At 41.9% G+C, this 25,875-nt stretch overlaps 1 protein-coding gene across 2 annotated transcripts in view; it reads right to left on the reverse strand.

Moving 5' to 3' along the window:
* Nucleotides 1-2,863: 2,863 nt before the first annotated feature.
* capn15 (calpain 15) overlaps nucleotides 2,864-25,875 on the reverse strand; it is a 50,706-nt gene continuing 27,694 nt past the window's right edge. For both annotated transcript variants that reach the window (XM_050059991.1, XM_050059990.1), the window contains exons 4-12: nucleotides 22,276-22,459; nucleotides 20,704-20,927; nucleotides 19,845-19,970; nucleotides 17,670-17,822; nucleotides 14,515-14,676; nucleotides 12,734-12,969; nucleotides 12,457-12,626; nucleotides 10,306-10,484; nucleotides 2,864-7,595 (exon numbers count right to left, since the gene is read on the reverse strand). In XM_050059991.1, the coding sequence (XP_049915948.1) occupies nucleotides 7,418-7,595; nucleotides 10,306-10,484; nucleotides 12,457-12,626; nucleotides 12,734-12,969; nucleotides 14,515-14,676; nucleotides 17,670-17,822; nucleotides 19,845-19,970; nucleotides 20,704-20,927; nucleotides 22,276-22,459 (1,612 nt within the window). In that variant the 3' untranslated portion in view covers nucleotides 2,864-7,417. The remainder of the gene's footprint in view (nucleotides 7,596-10,305; nucleotides 10,485-12,456; nucleotides 12,627-12,733; nucleotides 12,970-14,514; nucleotides 14,677-17,669; nucleotides 17,823-19,844; nucleotides 19,971-20,703; nucleotides 20,928-22,275; nucleotides 22,460-25,875) is intronic.

Consider the following 25,875-nt stretch of genomic DNA (forward strand, 5'->3'; position numbering starts at 1 on the left):
GGAGACACTTCACAGGGCAGGAAATGAAGAGCAAAGAGGAACCAGCGATAACAAACACATCAGAGAGCGGGTTTCTGGGATCAATAGTAGTGCGGTAAACAAGTGTACATATAAGTGGGAAATATTTTTGATATGTAAATACATTATCCTTTCATCAGACTTTTTTTTTCCACTTAAATATTTGCAGCTTGAAAGCTTTGATTTCCTCCTATTATTTATCAAAAACAAAAGCCTGAACGGGAAAAAAATCCAAACTGATTTCTGTAGGTTGCCTGTGAATTCCTCTTTGTTATGCACTACCAGAGGTGTGGATTTGCGTCACTTGACTTGGACTTGAGTCAGACTCGAGCCACAAATTGGATGACCTCAGACTCCACTTTTAGTCGCTATGCATCTTTTTGTGGGTTTTGTGTCTCTTCATAGTCATTTTGTGTCCGCTGGTGGTCATTTGGGTCTCACTGAGATAATTTTGTGTTGTATTTAGATACTGTAGGGTCTTTTTTGGGTCATTTTGTGATGCTTTGTAGTCCTTTCGTGTCTCCTCCTGGTTGCAACAGACCGTAAAACTTCAACTAAACGCCCAGTCCCTTGAACCAGCCCGGTGTGGCTCCACATTTTGACAAATAAAGGCCTGTCTCAAATAGAGGCCTGGTCTGCTTGCAAAGCAGTTAATTCTTTTTTGTAATAGCTCTTCAGATGTTAGAGCTAAATCGAATAAATGATTCATAATTGATACATAAACTGAAGCCTGATTTTTTTGCAAGTAATCATACTGGTTGTGGGAATTAGTCAGGAACCTTTGGGAGGCAATTCTCTACACCTTAGGTCATGACCTTTCATTTCTTAGGGAGTAAGTTTCCTGTTTTGCTAAACTGTTTTTTAGGGGGAACACTGTCCTTTACGAGTGCAGCTGGTGGGTGTAACCCAGAGTCATCAGAGCTTTGGTTTGGTATAAAAGTCTGTCCATGCTGCATGTATTAAAGAGACTTGATTCCTCACACCGAGTCCGTCACTTCCCCTCACATGGTTTTAATAAACAATTTGATCATATTTCCCGATCTTTGGTGAGCAACAGTTTTGTGTGGAAGGAATTAAAGGCCTGTCCCAAATATATGCCTGTTGAATTCTGTGATTTAAGCAAATAATAGCCCGGGCTATTAACTGAAGTTTTACGTAATCGGGGGTCTTTGTTGGTCATTTTGTGTTTTTTTAGGGTCCGGGCAGCTAAGCTGCCAGGACACTATTGTAATCCTAGGTATTCTTCTTCTTTCTTCTTTGTTCTTCCGAGGAAATCATACTTCCCATGGGTGAAAACCCACCAAACTTTGCACAAAGGTCCAGTCTCATGCCAGATATCCTCAGCTGTAAACTCAAGCCAATAGTACTGATGGTGGCACTACAGCAAGTGTCTAAAGTTCAAAACTTTGACAACCATACGTGCTAAAACTTCACAACGTTCATCAAACTGTAGCCCCAATACTGAAGAAACTTTTGTACATTTAAACCTATTAAAAATTATGAAGTTCATCACTCTGTTTTTTTCAAAAACTGTAAAACTTCTTAAACCTATCTCCTCCCACAATTTTTGCTCAATTGACACCAAACTTGCTACAGAGCATCTTCAGACTGTCTTACAAAAACTACGTTTCTCAGATTTTTGATTTATCAAAAATTGAGCCTACAGTGCATCAAAATGTTTGACTGTAAACAGTACTGTAAACATATACATGCAAATTCTTGCTAAATAAATCTTCAATGCTCATGAAAAAATATGACAAAATTCTAGAGTCATGGTAGATGATGTGTGGCAAATTTCAGAATTTTATCTCAAAAACTGAATTTTTGACAGCATTTTGAATTTTGCTCTAATGTGAACAATTGGAGTCAATGTAAAAATGGCAATTTTAAACATCAGTTTTTCACTTATGGAGCAAATCAATCATTGTTACAAACAAATTACCAACATCTCCATGCTGTCTAGATGCAATATGTGTATTTTCAGATTTTTGTTTCGATAACTGAATTTTTTACAGTGGTTTGAAATCTGCTTTTCCATGCATGGACGGCTGCTAAACCTGCACGTCTGGCTTAGTCAATTTGTGAAGCTACACATGAATTGTCACTGACTAATTAGCTCAGTGAGATAGAAATTGATTCTTAGTCTCAGAGGTTGTGAGTTCAAGCCTCAGCTGATGCAAAACGCAGATTGTGTTGCTAAATTCCTAAATGTCTTCCAATTCTTCTGCTTGTTGCTCAGAATTGCCTAAAAATGCCGGACCCGACCCATCACTGCACAGCAGCTATAATTTTTTTTTGTATCTCCTTGAGGTCATTTTGAGTCTCCTCCTGGTCGCTATGATTTAGTTTGACTGAAATTACAGGTGAAAGCCACTGGGCCTGTGCAGTGATCCAACCATGACTAACATTAACGTCATTCCCAACAAGTCACCGTGCAATTCTCCAGATCCACTTTGTTTGGACTGATCCAGCAGCGTCCAGTAAGGCTGCAGGAAAAACATGAAACCATCAACAACGTTACATTTCAAAGAACAAGTTTTCATTAAAGTGTTCATTAAAAAATTGCAAATTGTGCAGGTCAAAACTTACAGATGGATTTACAACTTCCAACTTTATTTGGCGTTTTAAGTTGCACGAAAAACACGAAGTTGAGGCTGATAACATAGAGAGCTAATTGTGGTGCTGATTATGGTGCTATATGCTATGAAAGTGTGATGTCAGCATTATTTTTTATGATTTATTTTAAGTTCATAAAACATTACTTGGTCCCACCTCTGCTTATTAATATAGTAACTTAACTTTGTATGTGGGAAAACATGGCGTTCGCAATAAGGACAAATGTTGCTTTAATTTAAAAAAATTTATTTGGTCCATCGGAACCTGAGATTGAAAATTAAACATACATAAGTTTGTACACATATACTCATATTCCCCTCCAAGAAAAGATCAATAAAATATATATCACATTCATCAGAGTTCCATTATTTTCAGCATTAGGTTTCATTTTTTGTTTCTACTATCATACTTTCATTATTTTTTCTTTACAAGTTTAAAAGGGTCAGTTGACTTTTTTTTCTGTTTTCTTATCTTTTGTGTGGCTTAAGTTTGCAGTCTGTACAATTTACAAGGAGGGAACCAGACAAAGGAGAGGAAGAGGACAAGGCGTTGTGTCGGCCGGTCTGTAAATGACCAGCTTTTTCTCTGGATGCAGCCTCGTCAGCAGCAGGGGGCGCCCCTGACGCACAGAAGAGTTCACCACCACAACTTCACAGAAGAGGAGTAGGTTCATAGGACACCAGCAAGAGCCAACAATGACAATTATGACACAAAAAAACAAAGTATAAAACAGAAAAAAATCTCATGTAAATGTAAAGTGATCCAGCGGTGACACTGAATTTTGAGGTGCCTTGTCATTGCAGGTGTTTCAGTGCAGGTTCATTTCTCTTCAAGCGAATCCCTCTGGGCTCAAACTGAAGCCATAAAATTATCACAATCCTATATCTGTCATTCATCAGTCCAGTATTCAGCAATATTCTTTTGACAACAGGCCTGCAAGTCACTTCTACAAATAAATTAAAAAGTTCACAGCTGCTTGGCTGCGACCACGCACACGCTCACACAGGGCAGACAGACGTCTGAAAGTGGTCATTACACATTATGTTTCTTTGGAGAACATATTTACAGCTACCTCAGCTTCAGGTTTCGTCACAGTAACGTCACACTGCTGTGGTAGTTTTTCTTACACGCTGTCCCGAACATGTCATGAAGTACAGTCTGCTGGACGTGGTTGTGCAGAGTGAGTAAGACTGCAAAGCATATGGTGCACAGTGCTGCCATTTACCATCAATGCTACCAACAACAAAGAAGAGGGACAAGGCTCCAGAGATGATGCAGCACATTTTAAACTCAAGGTCACTGTGCTTAAAGGAGCAGTGTGTAAGATTTAGAGGGATTTAGTGGCATCTAGCAGTGAGGGTTGCAGCCAGCTGAAACGTCTCCAGGTTAGAATTCCTTCAATGTTCACTGTTTAAGTTTTTGCTGGGAGCCAAATTATTTGAAGAGCTCTTTTTCTCTCCAAAATACTTGATCGTCGGAGATGGGCCGCTAGTCCAGCTGAAGCTTCTCCTGGTTAGGATTCCTTCAGTGTTCATTGTTCAGGTTTTGACTGGGAGCCGGATTATCTGAAGAGGTCTTTTTCTCTCCAAAATTAGTTAACCAGGTGATTAAAATATTACAAATCAGTGTTTATTCTAAGCTCTTTGGCTCGTTAGGATTCCTTTAGTGTTTGTTGTTAGGAGGTTTTATGACCAGGAGCTGAATTATCCACGGAGGCCTTCTCCTCTCTAAAACAAAGCACCAGTTGATTTAAACCAGTAAAAACACAGAGAAAAGCTGTTTCATGTTACAAATCAAGTGTTTCTCCTATGCTATTTGGCTCATTGGAGACGGGCTGCTAGCCCAGCTGAAACTTCTCCTGGTTAGAATTCCTTCAGTGTTCAATGTTCAGGTTTTGACTGGGAGCCTAATTATCTAATGAGGTCTTTTCCTCTCCAAAGCTAATTGATCAGGTGATTAAAATAGGTAAAAACACTGAATACAACCATAAAATATTACAAATCAGTGTTCATCTTAAGCTCTTTGGCTCATCGAGATGGGCTGCTAGCCCAGATGAAACTTCTCCCGGTTAGGATTCCTTGTTTATTGTGTTTATTGTTTAGGAGGTGTTTATCACCAGAGGTCTTCTCCTCTCTAAAACAAACCGACCAGTTGATTTAAACTGGTAAAGACACTGAAAAAGCATGTTTCACGTTACAAATCAGTGTTTCTCCTACGCCGTTTGGTTCGTCGGAGACAGGCTAATGTGTGCTCGCCTTTTTTCTCTGATAACTTAAGATCTGGATGTTCAAGAGGTTTTTATCAGGATCCAAATTTCCCACTGAGGTCTCTTTCTCTCCAAAACAAACAGACTCTGTCATTTAAACCGGTAAAAACACGGAATAAAACAGTTTCATGTTAAAAATCAGTGTTTTTACAACAATACTGGGCTTGTCATGGGGGGCTGCTAACTACTGTGGCTACAAAAATGTAAATAGCCCTATCTAGAACCAGTGTTTGGTTTGTTTGTTCTGGGTTACTGTACACGGTTGTACATGTAGATATAAACAGCTTATTCTAAGGTAACGTAAACACAACGATTCTTATTTTCAGGTGATTATACACTAAAGAAAATATAGTTATTATATTATACCCCAGTTGTGCCAATATATCCCCCCAAATCCTGCACACTGCACCTTTAAATCCTGATCATCTCATGTGGGAACATCAATGTTTAGACTTAAAATGATCTTGACATAAAAGACAATCAGCTCTGGCAATTTTGCTTATCAGCTTTCAAGTTTTCCCCCATTTCACTACACAACAGTAAGACATCAACTTTGACTTTAAAAAAAAAAAAGACTCCCTCTCCACCCTGTTACTATAGTACCACGTCAGTCTTTCCCCTCTCTCTGATAAAACATCCATGTTGCCATGGTGAGGACTGAAGGATCCTTAGTGGAGCAGGAGTAATGGCTTTGACACTGGAGAAATTGGAACAAACAAGCGGGTGGGGCCCTGGAAGAAGACCTGCGTACAACAGCTGTAGGCAGCCCATGCTTTGAAATGATGCAGCTGAAAAAACTGTGAGGGAACTAAAACTATTTTCTGTGTCACAACATGTCTCAGGGGCCCCTTCTCTCTCTTGTTATGTGTGCACGCAGTCTGACAAAATGGTAATTTGTTATTACACGAGGACTCTGTGCTGTCGCTAATGTGCGGTCGGTGTATTCTTGTGGGAGGGTGGCCCAGATGCTCGCGCTGCACCCAAGCAAACAATAATGGTCCCTGACCTCCCAAAGTAAACTCGGCAGCTCGTCGTAAGAGCTCCCCTATGGCAAACTGACTGTTCAAACAGCAAGTAGCTCCTCTGGTACTCCCTAAATGCACTAAAGTGTAAATCAAAAATACTGGCAAACTGTTGCAGTGTGAGAAAAAGAAAAATACTCACTGACCTTCAGTACCAACAAAAAGATCAGACACAAATTCTGGGGGTGTCACAATCCAAGAGTGCAAGAAGCAGCATTAATTCACTGAAGATAAACGTCTAGGGAGGAGACTTGCTCCTCAAGTGTGAATTTATGTGCGAGGATATAAACTGACGGCTGAACTGGATGAGCGAAGCCAGCGTGCCCGAGGGGTAAAGTACAAAGCCGGTCATGTAATGACTCGCCTCCAGCGTTTAGACCCTGAACTGAGGGCTGAGTGAAAATGAATTAAAGTAAGTAAGAGGAAGGAAGAAAAAAAAAAAAAAGGTGGTTGTTTCTCTGCAGGGAAAAAGCCAAAATTGCATGTTAGTCTATTGAAGCACAAGGGAGGGAATTCTATTATGTGTCAGTGTAAAACCTCTCCACACCACAGCTGGGCACCCTACACCTGCCACAACATGAGCTTGAGGTTTTGTTTGACTCCAGCTTTACTCTACAAATCATGGGTTTGGTCCTGAGCTAGAGAGAGCGCTAGACAGCACTGCAGCGATGATGGAGAACGGGGACAGACAGTACTGGATGAATGATGGCTTTTTTTATGACCTCGAAAACACAAATATGGACAAGGCGGCACTGAGGGCCATGTATAAAACAAGTAAGACTGACGTGTGTTGTCTCAAATAAAAAAAAAAAAAAACATGTATAACTGTGAGTAAAATTAGAATATGGGTTTGGCTCATTAAGTACCGTACCGAGGGCTGGGCGAGATTAACTCCCCGTGACGTCTCCTGCTTTGTAAGCTGTCCTTGTGGACGAAATAGGGGATAAGTGTCTGATTGCTGCGGGTGATTGGCTCATAGTTTGTGGGCCGGCAAATGGCTCAGTAGTTACGGCACTCCACCCTGACTTCTGTGAGGAAAGCAGGGTCGTCTTCCAAGCATACGAAGCTTGGGGATGACATCCGTTCCGCGTTACAGCGCTCGTACCAAAAAAACCTCCAGAGTATTTTTAAGTAGTCTGAACTGGATCCTGTTGGTGCCTGGGTGAAACAAATGTTTTCGTGAGTAAGCCCAGGTCACTCCGTGTGACCTGCTTCCCTCATTTCATCCTGTAATGGCACATCCACTTGGCAAGGGAAAGAGCGCGTGTGGGCTGGATGAAAGCATTTATGGAGCATTAGGAGAGCAGCACGTACATGCTGCGCCATTTATGCTTTACATTCAGGTGTGTGTTCATCCAACGAGACACACAAATACACATCTTTCTCCACGTTTCAGGGCTGCGCACACCACTCGCCCTCCCTTGCCTGGTTTTCCAGTGGTCTGACAGTACATCGGATCATAGTCAGTGTGTGTGGGTGAGATAGTGGGCGGTGGTCATAGCGGCCGGGGCCGGTGTAGGCCATCAATGTCCGGAGTGAGCTGGGGGCTGTGGGTGGCCTTGGTGGGGGTCCAGTCTCCCAGGGAGGCCTGGGCTGCTTTGCGGTGAGCCAAGCGGTGGGTGATGGAGAAGCCGGCGTTTCCTTCCAGCTGTGAAAGCACCACCAGCACCTGCCTGCAGGGGGAGACAGAGAGACAGAGAGCATTAGGGCACCATACTCAATACAAATACTGTTTTATTTCTGCTGTGCATTGTGTACGGTGAGGAGGGGGGCTGAACATTAGGTAATCATACAACCTCATCTCTGGAAGCAAAGAAGAGACATCAGTATTTGAATTTTCTAATCCTCTTAATACTTAGTATTGAAATTTAAACACCACTGAGTTCATTAAATTGTTTTTTTTTCCATTTTAAAATTTAAATTCACCTATTTCAAATTGAAATGTAAAATTTCTTCATTTGCAATTTTAAAAGCTGAATTTTAATATCTTTTTTTAGTGTTAAAAACTTCAATTCCATAAAAATTTAACTCTCAGAGTTTCAAACAGCAACACCCAGGCTACCCGGGGCAATCAATCACACGTAAAGAGCACAAACCAGACAACTTATCGGAGCCCTATCGTTCTCCCTGGTAATCTGGGTTTCAGTTTTCAAGCTGCTTCACTTCACAGGACTGACAGATCGTGCTCTGATACGCCAGACTGGTCCAATTGCATTCAGACTCGACTGCCTATCCTGTCCTGGGCAGCCCAGACATTGCTATTTGAAATTCTTCAACTTGAATTTCTGGATTTGACTTTGACTGATAAAATTTTGAACAAACTGAATTTTTTAAATTATTTTGTTTATTTCCAAAACTTGAATTTTTGGATCTGAGTTTGTGAACTCTGAAAATAAATAAATAAATTAAAAAATATATATAAAAAAAAAAAAAAAAAAAAAAAAAAAAATATATATATATATATATATATATATATATATATATATATATATATATATATATTCAAATTAAGCTGTTGAAATTGCAAATAAAAAAAAAACAAGTAAAATATTTAAATGCAATAAATTCAGAGGTGTTTATATATGTTCACATTAAGTACTCAGTGGCCGTTAAAATTCAAATACCTACATCTCTTATTTGCTTCTATAAACAAACCATATATCCTGTGTTTCGTTTTATCTAAAAAGCAAGGCCCTTTCTCAACGTAATTAATATTTTCTTCAGACACTTCCCTAATCTTCAAAAACTGCAATACCCAGAACAGAATGGTGCAAAAACAGACACTCTCAGATTCCAAATAAAGTGCAGCTGAATAAAAAAAACACTATTACAGTTATCTAAAGAGTGAAGGAGGAACACGCGACAGGTCTGTGACTGCTGATGGACTGAAGCACACAAATATTCTTACCTCACTCTGGATTCCATTTCTTTGATAAAAATATGAATCAGTTTAGATCTTTTTGATTTATCTAACCTTTTCGACAATAAATTGCACGAGGAAGGAACCACATCTTTTGGTGTTGACAAATTAATAGATCCCCTAAAGGATGCCTGGTCCTCTAACCATTGTAACCAACTTAAAAATAATGTACTGGAATGTCCCAATTCATTAATGTATACCTCTGTTACACATCTTTTTTTTTTTTTTTTTTACAATGTACAATAGCTTAAGAAAACTTTATAGGATACACACTGTTTAAAAAAGGATACTGAGGATAGAAGGTGTAAGGTCATGCTGTTCAACTGCTGTAAACTCATAATACTGTAATGTATTTTTTGTAATTGGTTGTCTGCTTTCAATTAACCTTTTAATAAAAAAGGGATGAGATTAAAAAAATTAGATGACTCATCTCTGCTCTCCCCAAAAAGTCAAACTTCCCTCCTTCAAACAAAAATATTTTTTCTGGCTAATAATTTTTGCACAGTCCCTAAATATGGCGCTGATCTTGGAACTGTTTATTAGCTAGTCAGCAAAGTTAAATATATGATAGTAGGAAGACAAGCTGCTTATTCAGCACTCTATTGTAGCTTGTTTTTCTGATTCAGTCTACTTTGAGAACAAGATGAAGAAACACAAGGCTTGACTGTGTTATTCACACTTCCCCAGTCTTAACCATATCTGAGTACACTCCAGTGAGAGTCCTGAATATGATTACCTGGCTGCTAAATGCTGTCGCCTCTGAACGAGTTGTATAATAGCAAGTGAGTAAGAACATCGGAAAATAAGACTGTGATATTGCAGCGGAGTGTTTTTATCAAGTAAAGTGACATAATGTTCTTGTTAGATGAGAGAAAACGGCATTAAAAGACATGGTCCTCATGCATGGTGACTTTTTACAGTTTCCCATTAAGTGGGACATAACTTCGAGGTGATAAGGTCGTAAATTAACATTAATGTTCGCTGTAATGCGTCTGTGCGACTGAAACATTCGTACAGTAGATGTCCAAAGAACCTAAATTCAGATAAACCTAATGATGTGTGAACGGCTCCACTGTGCTGCAACTCACAGGTGTGTACGAGTGCACAATATTTTACAGCACTTTAAATCTTTGGCTTTAATGGGCAGAGGAACAACTGGGACCAACAGAAAACAAAGGCAGCTATAACTGTGCTGAGACCAGCCAAAGGTAGATTATTAAGAAATACGGAGCGCTAATCCTCTGGGAACACTGCCGTTTATATAAGTGTGTATGTGGGTACGGATATAATCGTCTGAATGGGTGGATGTTTGCTGCACCTGTACCAAATGTTCCCAAAGCATTTAATCTCCTCACTTGCAATCCATTCAGGCTCTTCCAAGGTGGAACGTAGCTTGATAAAAAATGACTTTCAGAGTTGTATGTATGCGAGGAAGAGAGTGATAAGTGTGTGTGTGTGTGTACCTGTGCAAAGGTGGGACGCTGTCGATGGTCTTGAGGCTGCCGCGCGTGGACACCACATTGAAGCTGTCAGTGCAGTCGCAGGAGACGTGGAGGTAGTATTTGGGGTGGCGGTTCTCCACCACCACTATAAGCCCCGCCCAGCCGTGTGTCAGGTAGTAGCACGTCATGCCCTCACGGCCCTGAGAGCACACATGGAGACACAGAAAATGTGAGTAGGAAATAATACAATGTACTTGTTGGCTTCTGTCCAAAGAAAGACTGCTTCATTTCTAGGGCTGTAGTCAACCAAAGACAATCTTCATTACTTCTACAAACTCTTCAACCATTCCATTGGTTTATGGGGGAAAACAAATCTGCATGATACCTCTAGATTAACTAAAGTAGTCACAGCGCACTGAGAGCACTCTACCTGGTAGCGTTGTGTGTCCACCAAAGTGTTTGCAGAGCTCAACGTTAACATTTGCCCAGGACAAGTAAAAGGCCTCAAGCAGTTGTTGAATCGGACAAGTGAAAAACAAATGTGATGTCTAAAATAATGTGATCTGAAAATGAACTGCACACTGTGTTTCTGAAGCAAAGTTATTCCAGAAGAGGCATGTATATAAAGATAAAGATTATAGCTTCCCAAAAGTGAAGCCAAAACATCTTGATCGCCCCCTGGTGGCTGGCTGCAGTAAAGGTCATAAACCCTGCCACCTCCTTGTCAGCGCATGGGACATAGACCACACTAAAAGCTCCAAGTGCACATCAAATAAAAAAAAAAAGTTTTCTATACACACTATAGAAATTAGCTTAAACTTAAAACTGCTAACAATAAATATCTCTAGAAAGCTCAGTGTGAGACACTTTTTTTTTTTTTTTTGCCCAGAGGCTAACGTTAGCTGTCCTGCCATTATAGCTATTTCAGAAGCTTTGGAATCCAACCTTGAGTTGCAGTCTTTTTTGGAGACTTTATAAAATAAATCCTTAATAATAAATCCAACACTAAATGTCTTCTATCATTTTAATGCCTTTTTCCGTGTTGAAAAATGTTCAGCTTTGGGGAAAACGCTGTGTTCATCACTGTCAATTTTTATCACAGCCATCTATTCATGGTGGAGGATGAGCAGGACAAAGACCAACCAAATGAGTGGAGGGATATTCAGTTTGTTGCAATCTACATCCTCACTGCTTGATGCCACTAAATCTCACACACTGGACCTTTAATTGTCTGTGAAAACAAAAGAGAAGCCTCTGTCCTTCGATGGACCGACACCAAAAACCGGTTCCAAATGGCTGAAATATAATCTGCTGTCTAACTATTATGTGTCTGCATCGGAAAGGTACACCACTGTGGTATTAAAATACTACTTTAAATGCCTTTACGACTACGTTCACAATAACAACTGTCCCTGAAGGCGAGATGACTGTCATCTCTCAAGCAGCGGCTGCTGATCTCTCTTCTGGGGCCTGTAATTGTACACACAGAGAATACAAGTGCAGCCAAACTGCTTTAGCTGCTGTCCAATGGCCCAGTAACAGCATCCAGTAATCCCACACTGCACCTAAAATATATCCGCCAGCAACACACAATACAAATCTCTTGTCTCACGACTCTGGACAGCTCAAATTACTTATTAATACCCACCCTCAAAATGTCTTTATTTTTCACCCTATTGTTAAAACACTTCTGTGCGTGTAGTGGCTGCCGTGCACTCCCTAGTGCTCGGCCCACCTACTGTGAGCGGTGAATTCCTGGAGAGCTGAAGAGCTGAATGATTTAACAAAGATGATCTCAAGTGTTTAAAAAGCTCTGTCATCCTCTAAAATACCAGCCGATGTGACAGCACTTTCAGGAAAGCGCTGTTCAGGAGAGCCAGAATAATTTGCTTCCTTGGGTGTGAGCAGCTGCGTGTGTGCGTGCGTGTGTGTGGGAGAGATAATGTGCACACACTCACATGTGTAAAGGCAGAATAGGATTCAGGGCTCTGCTACGGAAATCTAAAGTGCTATCTCAAAGTGGCTTACGGAGTTGCAAGCGTTCTGCGGCTTCACAAGCATTATACTCAAACACTGTCTGTGTGTGTAGGTGTGAGACAGAGACGGCGCACAGAGACGTGTGCTTATTCTCTTGTTCTCAGGCGTGTATGTGTGTGTTTACATGTGTCTCACCTCGTGTCTTTCCCCTTTGTTTTCTGTGAGGAGGATGATGGCGTCTGCCAGCGTGGTGGCCGTCGCCTCCACCTGCTCTACCATCACCTGTCTGGAGCTGTAGATGGCGAGAATGTAGCCGGGGAAGTCTTGGCTGGGCCTCCGTGCTGCTCCGCTGGTAGGACTGGAGACTGCAGGACAGAAATACAACAGGGTTATGGGTTATTATGGGATGAACTCGGCAAATATTCATAAGCAACAAAAGTGTTGCTTGAGCATACTGTTTGTGTACACCTACTGGGTGTGGGTGGACCTCCCGTCCCGCTGACATTCATCTGCCAATGGTTGAAGGCGCAGCAGACCACAGCATACTCCCCCGGTTCCAGCATGACATCACAGCCAACAAACTTCTTCACCGCCCGCTTGCTGTGGGCCAACAGGCGGCCGAGAGTCAGCTTGTTGCCACTGCCGAAGGAGGCACGAAACACCATGATGCACAGGTCCAGTAGGTGGCTGTCGGCTGTGTCCGAGCGCCTGGGGAGGGGATGAATGAGTAAATGCAAAGCAGCAGTGAGGAGGCGGAGGAGGAGCTAAGTATAAAGGTAAGTAGCGTATATTGTAACGGACTGGTGTACACTTTACTCAGCAGCCGCTCCTGAGTGGACCAGGACACCATGTCCCAACAGCGTCCAACTACTGTGCTGCATAGCGTAAAATGGGAGCTCTCTGTCCACACTGAATCTTTTAAAAATGCACTTCTGTTAATGTCATGTCTTTTACCACATAAATATATTAGCTGTGCACTTAAGATCAGGAGCTAACCACTTAAAATAGGTATGAGTAGTCTATGTGCTGTCTTCCTATGGTTGTAACATTATTTTTTAAACATAAAAACCACATTTTCTGATGTCGTATTTACTGGCAATAACATACATTATAACTAACAGCCAGTAGGTTGTTATTAGTGAGGGTCAGAAACCAGAATTTTTAGCTCCCTAAGGATCCCGCTCCAGCCAGCTGCCACCTTATAGAGGCTTTGTAGTTAAATAGGCCTAAGGAGATAAATCATTCTTCATTTTCACTTCATAAATTTGCTGTTCTTCATCATTGCAGCACTTTCAAAGTGAGCGACAGGAATTCATCGAAACATGTGACAAAAGTTCAGCACAGTTAGGACGCCTCTTTTGTCAGCAAATCCAAAATGTCGCCATACTGGCACAGCTTTTGTTTCCTTGAGAGACTAAAGGGCTGTACACATGTTGCGTTTTTGGTGCCCTCAAATTCATCGTCTTCAATGTAGACGTGCAGCAGGCACGCTAAAATGCCAGAGTTTCACTTTTGGAATGCAGCAGCGCACACCGCATGTCATGTGACGAGGAACAGCCAATCACTGCTGGCGGATAGCTTTCCCTTCTTGTGTAAATATCAGTCTGTGGTAAATATGGAAAAGTTGGTAACTTTGGCACAGGGCTGCCAGAGCTTTTCATCTGTCCCACGGACAATATGACGACACACTTACAAACAGCATCTGGCAGAAGATCAGCTCTGCACTCAGGATTTCAGGTAAATAGGATATGATATGGTGCTTGGCAACCTCAAATGCAACCTGTCGCTGCGCTCTTGAAAGCTGGCTCAAAAAAGGCACAAACGTAGCATCCAGCGCCGGATCTGACGTGGCATGTGTACGGCCCCTAACTCTGCCTTGTGTCGTCTTGTCACCCAAAAAAACACATGAACTCTGTAGTAAACAAACACAGTGTGCCCTGCTCCCTTCCAAACTGGTTAAGCTTGTACACTGAACTGGACTGGCAAACTGAAGACGACCCAAATCAATTGCAGAGGTAGCTTTTACATAGGAATGTAGATATTATAGTGAGAAACATTATTAGATTCAGTGTTAGGATTAAAGATTTGTACCATCTGAAATGTAGACTTTCAGGCAAAGGAGCTTGATCATATTGATAAAAAGAAAATTAAAAGATGGATAAATTAAAGTAGATGAAATCGAATTTAAGACATTTTAAGAGACCTGCAGATGCCCTGAAAATAAACAGCAGGAGAGAGACTTGTCCTACTTACCTGCTCCCCTCCTGGAAGAGAGCAAACTCCAGCGCCGTCCTTTCCAGCACAGTGAGGGCTGTGACGGTGACCGGCCCGCTGGCTTTGCTGGGGAAGCAGCCCTGCAGCCTCACCTCCTGCCAGTCTGAGTGGATCTTACAGATGTCTACTGAGTCAAAGTACCTGTGGGAGGAGATGGTTGAGAGGATACAGCCTTCTTTAGTATAAATATATATATAGCATCAACAGAAAAAAAAAGTCGAAAAGGACCCATTCTTCTGAGACACCGAGGATTTGACCGGCTGCTCTGCGCCTGTCATGAGCTAAGTCTATTTGCATGCATCACAGGCAACTCTTTAACATTAGCATAGCCTCCGAAGGTGCTGCTGTGAAAACACCATTTACCTCGCTAACATATCAGACCTCCTCCTTCAAAAGACAGAGCCCCCAAGAGACATTCTCTTCCTCACTTTCAGTCTGTTTTTCACTGTTTCATCACTTCCTAACCCCGCTCTGACAACTGTCTTACATCTTTTGTCTCCCTGACAATCAGGAAGGAGAGAGAGAGAAAGAAAAGGTAGGTACGCTGAAGTTTTACTGTAGGTTTTGATCTCTAGAGATAAATATGTCTGCTGTTGAAACCTTTTGTTTCTCAGGGTTCAGTTGTTGTTTTTAGTGAAACAATCTGCAGTGTTATTATTTATCAGCACCATCATTTATTTGTCCACTGGAGTCAATATAGGAGTCTCGATATTTGTGCAAGCAGCTGACCTCTTTTTTCACACTGTAACAAGTCCAGGCAGGCACATGCTGTACATTTGCCATACAGGACAAAGCTGAGAGATTATTTGTCTGTCAGAAAAAAAACAATAAACAGTCAGAAGACAGATGGGACTCTGGTCTCTGTTGCGCACATTTTTCAGGTTTGAGTTGTTCAGGTGGACAGCCACATTGATCCCTCTGGATGTACTGCAACTCTTATTTTGTTGGACACGAGGGACATGAATAAAAGCCTGATACACATTTCATTCATCTTTAGCTGAACTTACTAACCTGGTGGACTTTGTGACAACGTCTATTTATCAGATGGTTCGCTGAAAGTAAGAAAAACCTTTTCCAGGCAAGTCCGAGAGTAACCTTTTGGTAAAATCAGGTTTTTACAGAAAATATAAACACTTAGTGGAATGTTTTTGCTGGCAGGTCACAGTCTTCACACTTTGTTAGATTCTGTGTGTGGCTGTAATGCACTTATGTTTTCATTCAGGTTTACTTTTGTTATGTTTAAGGACAGTTCTTGGCAACAACCATTTGTGTTCCAGGTTACTTTTCAATCAAACTGTTACAGGAAACAGTGTTTACTGACCTCGCCAAGGTCACTGACCAATGAAATGGTCATGTATAAAAACACACAGAAGAAGAGCTGGAAAAACACCAGCCGACCCTTGATGCTGTGTGTGATTGAATGACAGGATTAATGTAATATGACAAAACACACTGAGAGCCATTACAAGTCTAAGCCTCTGCCGGCAAAGCCCCTGGCAACCGAAACAACCACAAGAAAAACCCACACAACTGCATAATAACACCATGGTGTGGGAAACAGTGGATGACGAACTTGTCAACAAATACAATGGACTGAAAACAACAAAAACGCCGTCACTCAGTTTGGTGTTGGTACCAGATGGTCAAAGGCATGAAAATACTAAGCTATCCATCACTTTTAGAAAGTTATATGCATCCATCCATCCTGGAAGGGATCAAGTATTCGTTCGTGTATGTATCTGTCTGTCCGCAGCTAATCTGACAAACTACTGGACCCATCAGCCTAATATTTTGTGCACATTTATGCTCAGGAACCTCTCATGGTTAGATTGATTCACAATTTTTTAAGAACCTGTTTTATTAACTGCTCTGTTTATACCCTCAATGACTGCTACTACTCTTAAGTGGCTGGTAGGGGCTGCAATTCATCAACAAATCACATAGTAAAAAGAATTTCCGCCAAACAACTCGGCAAAAAACTAACCTAACATCGTAAGTTGCAGGTCACATTTTTGCCTTTATTGTGGTTTACACTTTGACATCCAAAGAAAAGTTTGGTCTAATTTTGAACCTGAGCAGCTGCAAATTAATCCCATACCCAGTACTGATTAATTGATTGATTGATCAATCAATATCCACTAAAGTTAGGCACAATACGAGATGAATAAATCCCAGTTTTTGTTATCTTGGCTGGCATCTTGCCTGTAAGATACGGGAAGGCTGGAAGCTCAAGGCTCCATTAGCCACTGCTAGCATAATAACATTACCAGGAAGATATGGAGGAGTTTTACTAGACATTTTGTCCGAGGTTTGTCTTCATAGCCTGTCTATTCTGGTTATGTTCCCCACCCACATGCCCCCAGACACACCTGGCGGAGATCTGCGGTGAATACACTTTTTTTTAGTGTCACCTGTTGTCAGTTAACAAAAGCTTTGATATTAGCTGCTCAAAACAGCTGTTGCTGGGTAGCTCCTTCCTGGGATAAATCGTCACAGGAAGTCATGCATTTTACATTTCTAACCGTGGCGTGTGTTTGGAATGAACACAAGAAGTGTAGCGTTAGCAGCCACAGCCAGCATGGCTCGAATTAATTAGCAGAAGGAAAATATGTGCATCTGTCATGTGGGCACAGTGGGTGACTGTGGAGTCACCTCTGAAACGTGCAGTGCAAAAAAATAAATCACAGCAGTGATGACTTATCAGCAAAGATGTTGACAAAACATGACAGTCAAGTGTTGACTTAAGATGCTGCCATGCCTCCTGGTGGCCACAAGGGGGAAGAAAGGTTAATGAGTGAATTCATGTACAGTCTGAAAGAGTGAGTGACTTTCTGAGATGATACACGTCTACAAATGAGGAGCTTGGAGGCTAAAGATGTTGTGATGTCATTGTTTTTGTAGCTTTCCTGGTGAATATAAGACCACCATCTCCTAAACAAATCAAAACTGAAAACTGTAATCAATCACCACAGTTAATAATGAACATAATCATACAACGTGAAGATTTCTGCTGTCCAAAACAGGCGTAGACTAAAGGTACAGCTTATCATACCCTTTTCATGATACTAGACAATACCTCACATTTGACATACAGAAATCAAGCAAACAAAATGTCTCTGTTAACTGGTTCTTACTTTATAAAGTCGCTGTACTCCATCCAGAAGACGCCCTCGCTGCTGCCATGAGCCATCAGCTCGTGACGCAGGTGCTGCGGCCAGTCTGTCCACTCGTCCGACCAGCTGCCGTTCCACGAGAAGCGACCCCACGGGTTACGCAGCCGCAGCAACCTGAAGCGCGGCCAGAGAGTTGACAGTTAGGGAGGGAAGATGATGGAGAGAGAGGCAGAGCCAAAAGCAGGATCCAGTCAGAGTGACAACAGCTTTCAGTCAACGCACTCTCCCCATCTCTGCAGACTCATATTGCTCCTCTTATGGATCATTGCCTACTTTTTAACAACCCATTTCATTTTACTGCCTCCTCCCTACAGTGAGAAACTTGGGAGGTATAATGGAAACCCATATTGGAGAGTCACCACTTTCCAGAAAAGAAAAAAAAAAGAAAAAAAAGAAGTGCAGGTGAATCGCTGTTTCCAAGCTGCTTTTCATCTCCTCCGGCTCCTAGCAGGAGGACTCCAACTCATTTTAGATCAAGCGCTGTGGCCCAATCTTCCACTCAGATTGCTTTATGGCAGTAAATTAAAGTGGTTGTGTGGGGCTCTTGAGCAAATTACATCTGGGATTTACGGCTACTCTGAACCTCCTCTCGCAGGTAGGACAGAAGAAGCCTCCATTGTGTGGACTCACAATGCTGATCAAAGTGATCAAACTGCACTGGTGTGCACCTGTCCTCCACTGGCATCATGCCTCCACCCCATTTACCCATGAATCACTTAGTAAAGCACCATCACAGAGTGTGCATCTGTTCAATCGATTCTAAACCAGAGATACTTATTTATGAATATGCTTTTTAATGAGTAAACACACAAGAGCAGAGCATTAATATTGCAGCAAACCACTACTTGTTATGTAAAGACACAGTGGGGTGATGGTGCCCTTTATCCTTTGCTACTCTAACCTTTTATGTGGTTTATTGTGGTAGGCTAGTGTGCGTGTTAGTATCCAACCGGCTAGCTTATCATAATCACTTCACACTGTGCTCACGTGGCGGTTAGCGCTGATATCATGACAGCATCGTCGCAAAAATGCAGCGCTCGCCCTCTGGTTCCCCAGATTAACGCCACTAGCTCCGCATTAGTTAGCACCGTTAGCTGCTAGCTGCCGGCTCAGCCATCTCCATTTTTTCAAGAGCCCCTTTAAGATGTTTTTTTTCACGTGAAATAGACCTGCAAGCATGAATGGGAGATATTGAAAGGAGGAACTGAAGGAAAAGTTTCAGCCATGAGACATGTCATAAAGAATTTGTAAAGGGAACAGCACTTATGGAGATTCAAGTGCTTTTCTCCATCCTGTATCTTTTAACTTTTCTTTTTACGAAACCCTTAATGTTAGTTAACAGAAATACATGACAGGATGCCGTTATGAGCTAATATATTTATGTTATGGCCTCCAGTTTTAATTATCTGAACATTCTTTCTGGGAACTCAGGTTTATATACCCGTCATTTTGGCACGGTAAGCCCTCTAAATACCACAATACCCATGAGTCTTGGCTGGCCATAGAGAAGCCAGTCAGAGGCACGAATTAGAGTTTAGTTGCAAACAAAACACAATCTCATAATGGCTGAATTCATCCAAAAATCATCCCATAACTCAAAAAATGAAGTGATTTAAGCTGCAGGTGTATTTTCAGTTTTCCACCTGCACACTAAGCAGAATTTTAACCTCTGCAATCTGACAATTTTTGCCAAAATGCACTGTGGGAGCTGAGGACCATATCTCACTTTATGGTGTCATGTACAGCCTTGTGCCTCTGACTTTTTAAAATCAAGGAACCTGATATTTTCCAGTGCCATTGTCAATTTTTTTGCACTGATGACTCATTCAGGAGAATTTCATTTCCTATTCAAGCTGCGAAGTGCTCTTTCTGTCAGTCACCCTTAAAGTGCCTGTGGAGAAAATGAATGGGACTTTCATGTCCTCTGCTTTTGCAGCTCTTTACTAAAAAGGTGACCCTGTTGTTTTGTTTTAGCGAACGAACAGTAGGGCGGGATGCCGACAAAGTGCAGATGGTAATTTAATTCGTTTCATTTAATTTTATGCTTATCTTTAAAGTGTACTTTCTTTTCTGTTACAAAGACAGAGCTCACTGAAGGACAGGCAGGTTATCACTCTAGTTCACGTGACTGCATACCTGTAACCCTGAACATCTCGGACATCCAGGATGGAGTAGGCATGCCGCGGCCGCAGGCCCAGAGACTCATACACAACGTCGTCCACCTTCATGTTGCCTCCTCCACAAGATGCACCCATCAGAAACCTAACAGGTGTGGACAACACACCGTGAAAGAGTCAATAAATAACAGCCCAGAACAAACTATTTTCAACTTTCATTTCATTCCAGCTTTGCATAGCTAATTATGTTAATCATGTCTTTACTAACTTAATCTCTATTTAACCAGGAGAACCTCAAAATTAAAATCTCCTTATCTTGGCAGCAAAACACACAGTTACAGACAAACAACAAAAAACAAATATCGGTTATATCCCTGTTAATCTGTCTTCAGTTTGTGACTGCTGCTCCTTCTTTGTTGATGCAGCTTCGTCCCCCTTCGGTAAAGTATACCGACGTTGTCACGATTTTCCGGGGCCGCTCCCCCTTTGATATATTGAATAATACCACAGGTTTTCTGACAGATGGACTTGCAGTTTGGCCACAGATGATTTGGGCCCCTTTGGAGTTGTGTGAGTTGTCTCATGCTGCTTTGAAAGCTCACATATCAAAGTGCTGATTATCAGACCTCTTTTATTGCTGACATATGCTGCTAATTGGCATTCAGCACCTTTGTCGCTTTGTAACACCTTTGTCTTTGTAGTTGTGATTAGAGAATGTAGATCCACTGTTCCTCCAACGAGATGTCTACTATTTTATCCACTTCCTGTACTGTACATTAAATCAACTGATTTGACAGTTGCAAATGATAAAAATAGCAAAGAAAATGCTCCTTCACGCCCTAATTCCACCAAAATTCCCCCTCTGCTCCTTCTCTTACCCAGCCTCCTTAGAGCTGAGCATCTTGGCCCAGATGAGGTCCGTATCAATGGGCTCCTCCCGTGGGTTGGTGGAGCTGACCTGGAGCATCAGGGAGTCACAGGGAGCCCCTGTCAGCGTGGCAAGGCCCTCGATGGCGCGCCCTGCCTGCAGGGCAAAGTAGGAGCCATGGAGTTTGGCCAGGGCCTTTTCAATCAGCGCCACCCATAGCTGCTTCCTCTGGGCCTGGAGTGATGGGAAAGAGAAGGAAATATTTAGTCATGTCTCAGTCATGAGTGTAGCTCGTTTGTAACAGGAAGCTGTGTTTGCAGTGGAGCTTGTTTTAAGGAGTGGCTCTGAACCGGTTGGCTGTGACTCAAAGCGCAACGGTTTCTGAACACGGCCTGGTAAAAAAGATGGAATGTGTTATTTATGATTTCTCATATTCTTCCTTATCTTAACATTTTGTTTGGGCATTTCTTTCTCTTCATGTTTAGTCATCATGAAGGAAGGAATTCACTCTGCCATATCCAGTGTCTCCTCTGTTACCTTTATTTCCTTGTCTTCCCTGAGATCTAAGGTCGACGGTGCCAGTGTGTAGATAAGGTCTGATAGGTTTTACTCTCCAGCATGTGTGTGCTTGGATTAGTTTCCCTGTGTTTTATTTGTTGCATAATGCAATACTTAATTTGTCCTGTAATTGACTGTTGTTTAATTAGGAACAATCCTCCTCTGCGGGGTCCTTTGAGACATGCGTGTGATAGAAAGCTAGATAATGAATTAGCCTGAACTTATGTTAGGAAGTTAATATTACACTGATGTTTGGCTGCAACTCTATTAACACGGAGCGACTTAGAGACACCCTGCTTACTGATAAATCTGAGAGGATATATGTCCGACATACTGTCCATCAAATGTCCTCGCTACTTCTCCCTGCAGCCTAAAAAAAGGTTTGAGATCGCTACAGCCCTGTCAGCAATCTCGTCTTTTTTTTATTCCATGCATTCTCTTCCCTTGTCAAAACCTGACGTCTGCATTACCTCCAATGTAATGTACTGTCACAGGGGTGTTATGCTAGCAGTGGCTAATGCAGCCTTCAGCTTCTAGCCTCCAGCAGAGATCATGAGCGGGTTACACACGTCTGGTAAGCTCAGTTCTTTTTAACTCCACAACCCCAGATTGATTTCATTGTCAGAGATTTTGACAAATAATCATCAGTAATGTGGACAAAAAGACAAATTAGGTTAAGGAAAATAATAGAGCAGATCAGAAAATGACATCACTCTACTGTAATGCAGCCTTACAACCACAAAAAGACAACACTTGCTATATTTTGATATCCAAAATCTAAGATGTTATCTAATCATATCAACATATTGCCCAGCCCTACTTTCTTCTATAACCTCTATGATCTGGAAGAGGACAAACATTACATGAGCAGAATATGTATATTTCTATCTAAACCTCCTCCTCCTCCTCTAACCTTGGACATTAATAGTATCTCTTGCACACTGAATATCTATGATTATCTATTTCCTCATCCATAACTTCCCCTTCCCCCAGGGCTCCCCACATCCCTCTCTCCTTCCCTGACCTGAGAGAAGAGGAGGTAGCCATAGTCGTCGCAGGGCAGCATGTCGTCCACCAGCACCGTCGTCCATGTCCCGTCTTTACACAACCGAACCTGATAGGCTCCCTCTGGGCAGATGGTCCTGGTGATCATCACTCTCTCCACCAGCTCCGGCCGCTCCGCCAGCACTGCCAGCGCACTCAGGAACCTGGAGAAAGATAAAACTCAATGAATCAGAAAATGAAACGTCGGATCAGGAAGGACAGATGCGTGAATGAGAGGATGTGGCTGAAACAAAGCGCAAAAGACAATCTGAATTAAGCAGTAAAACAAATGGAGATGCAAGGAAGTAAATGATGGGCTGATTGCGGCGGAAAGGTGGACGGCTGAATGGATGCCCGTTTCAGTCGAAAAGACAGGAAGGGATTAGGAATGTCGGCTGACTGAGAGAAAAGAACAAAAATAAACAGACTGACACACAGCCGTGAGACTAAATGTGAAATTAAAACATCCTTTTCCAAAAAAGGTACCTCTTTCAGTTTTTTTCGAAACATAATTTGCCCTCATTGAAAATCAATCACATCTGATGAATCAAGCCTCTGTGCCTTCTGGTTACCTCCCCATTACTGTTAATTCACCCTGCAGCAAAGACAAACTGGCTCGGTTCCTCTAATTAGCTTGCGAGAGAAATTAGTTAATCAAAACTCCGGATACATCAGAAAATGCTAATTCCTCACAGAAGAGGAACTCAGCTGGGGACACGAGGATCCGACTTGAAAGGGATATATTTTAAAGCGAACATTAGTTCATCTCAAAGTGTGGAAAGAGATCATACAATAATGATGAAATGACTACAAACAGTTGAGGTGTGGTACAATGAGCTAAAAACATTTCGTTTTAAACGCTGCTGACTCACGGCTGATTCCACAGTTATCCGACGCTCGTTATTAAAGGGGTACTTTGCTGATTTTTAACCAGTTTGTATCTTAATAATGTGGGCAGCACAAAACACCTAAGGTAAGCTTCCCTCCATTTTACCAGTGCCCAGATCTCCCTGCTCATCTTGGCTAAAATAAATGCATCAGCTGGCTCTATGGCTGTTGCTCAACCTACAGAGTGCACTTCCGCATTTTTATATGCCAACCACCACAAACACAAAGAGTAAAGAAGTGGATCAAAAGAAAAACCCGCCCCTCTCTCTAAGACTCAGGCCAAACTCAGATTGGATGGCAAAACTAGGCAGTGCTGATCAGATTCTGTTCCTGCGATGCATATTTCTTGCCTCAAATGTTTTCATAATTTAGTGTGCTGTTTAGCTGTAATTAGAGATTGTTTGTTACCAGCTGGCCACCATATTGTTTTCTGTGTCAAAACAGCACAGCTCGCATTACAACACCCACCAGCAAGAGCTGTCCAGTGTAGTGCAGTGCACTCTGGTAGTTGTAGGGTTTCTACCTCTTAAGCGAAAGTCCTTTGGTCATATAGCACCAATTACAAAAGTATTTGCATCTATGGCTGCGTTAAAATAATCGATTCATCCGATTCAAATCTATTTTCATTTGAATGACCCATTATCGATTCATAAAATCCATGATCAGTCTTTTAATATATGCTTTTTCCCGCAGATGTGTGAAGCTTTAACCTCGTAAATCTTGTTGGTAGGGAATAGGCGCTGGGGCTAAATTAACGACTGTCGTATTGAGAAGCTCCAACGTTACCTGCTCTTTTTTCTGTAACTGTTAGCTTAGTGTTTTTATGTTTTGGTGTAATTATACTGCAGCAGGAGCGCCACTTTTAGGCACACACAAACACCGACCAGAGACCCCACAGTGGAGACAGAGAAATGACGATAACTCGAGCTGACGCCGGCTACGCTTGTTACTGTAAGTGTAAAAAAACCTCCATGAGGAAAATGACAGTTCTTTATCAATACACCTGTTAAGAAACATGTAAACATGTAGAAAATGGATATTAGAAATGTCATTTTGTCATAAAATATTCAGTTTTATTCCTGTTCTGAATTTATTCTCTTTTTAAAATAATTCCTTGTAAAATTTACAGTATTAGTCTCTAGACTGAAAGACTGAAATATCCCCAATCAAATCGATACTGAATCAAATGGAATCATATTGAATCGGAAATCCAATCAAATCAATTCAGGAAATCAGTGGCAATACCCAGCCCTATTTGCATCTTTCCACTGCACAGACAGCCTACTTTCATGAAAAGACCATTTTCCCAGCAGTAAAACACTTCCTTTATCTACCAAACTGCAGAGCTACTTTTGCCACTGGTAGTTCTGCTGTCACTGTATCTAACGATGAGAGCCATAACCCTTCAGACCAGCCGTCAATGTGTGTCAAAGACTAAAACTCTTTGTGTGGAGTTGGAAATGTGTACTATTAAAGCTGTATCCCATCTGTTCGGCGAGGCAGCTCAGCAAGGCCGATCAGCCCATTCAGGCGCTGATGAAAAACCAATCGGCTGCAAAGAATCAAATAGAAATCCAATTAGCCGTGTCATAATGTGACTCTAATGTCAGCTCGTACTCAAGGACAAGGGTGACTGGCACTACTTTCTTCTGCTGTCATTGGCTGGCTGAGGGGAGCGGGGCTGTTTGCTGGTTTATTAGGACAAGTCTGTGTGTGTCTGTGTGTGTGTGTATGAGTGAGAGAGAGAGACAGTGAGTTAGAGAGACGAATTAGGGTTACATCCTGTCGCGAGTGAGAGGATTCAGCTCTGGGGAGGGTTATTTTTGATAAGCTGTGTGTGCTGGTGTTGAAGCGAAAAGTTGTATTGGGACAACTTTGTGACTGTTCTTTGTTGTGTGTGCATGTGTGTGGAGGAAGATGGCGGATGGTAACACAAACACACACACACACATATATAAATATATATACACAACACACCCCAAAGGACGGACAGAACAAGGGCAGGGAGATAAAGCATGTGTCCAGACTCACATTCCCGTGAATAATCTTCCTGTCAGGTGTATCTGTACATCTGTCACCCTCCTCCCTCTTTCATTTAATGCTCGCCTTCTTTTTTTTCCCCCCCTGCCTTCCAATTTTTCAGTTTCTCGCTTTCGGTTTCCTAACTTACTGTTTCACTGCCTCTCTGTCACTGTCTCCATCTCTGTGTCTGCGAGCTTCAGGCTGCAGTGCACATCCAAAGCAGACTCAGACAAGAATCACACAGACATGTAACATTATCTGCTGTGTGTTCTGTATTCCTCTGATCTTTCACAGGCACTGAGCAGAATTAATGGCTATTCTTGTTTGTCCTTGGTTAAAGGTCCAGCCTGGTGTATTTAGTGGCATCTAGTGGTGAGGATGCAGAACTACAACTTCTCCTGTGTACCAAGCATTTAGGAGAACTATGGTGACTGATGTGAAAACGCAAATGGCTCTATCGAAAGCCAGTGTTTGATTTGTCCGTTCTGGGCTACTGTAGAAACAAAAAGGTGGAGTTTTGAACAGAAATGGTTAATACCTGGCGTTTGTTGGCAAGTTTTAATGCTGATTTTGTGTTTCTTACTCTGCCTTGATTCCTATTGTGCCAATTTTATTTTATTTTTTTTTTTACATAAAATACACTGTGCACATGAGCATTTCCTTGTACCAG

Source organism: Epinephelus moara, chromosome 13 (assembly GCF_006386435.1).
Source record: "Epinephelus moara isolate mb chromosome 13, YSFRI_EMoa_1.0, whole genome shotgun sequence".
NCBI lineage: Eukaryota > Metazoa > Chordata > Actinopteri > Perciformes > Serranidae > Epinephelus > Epinephelus moara.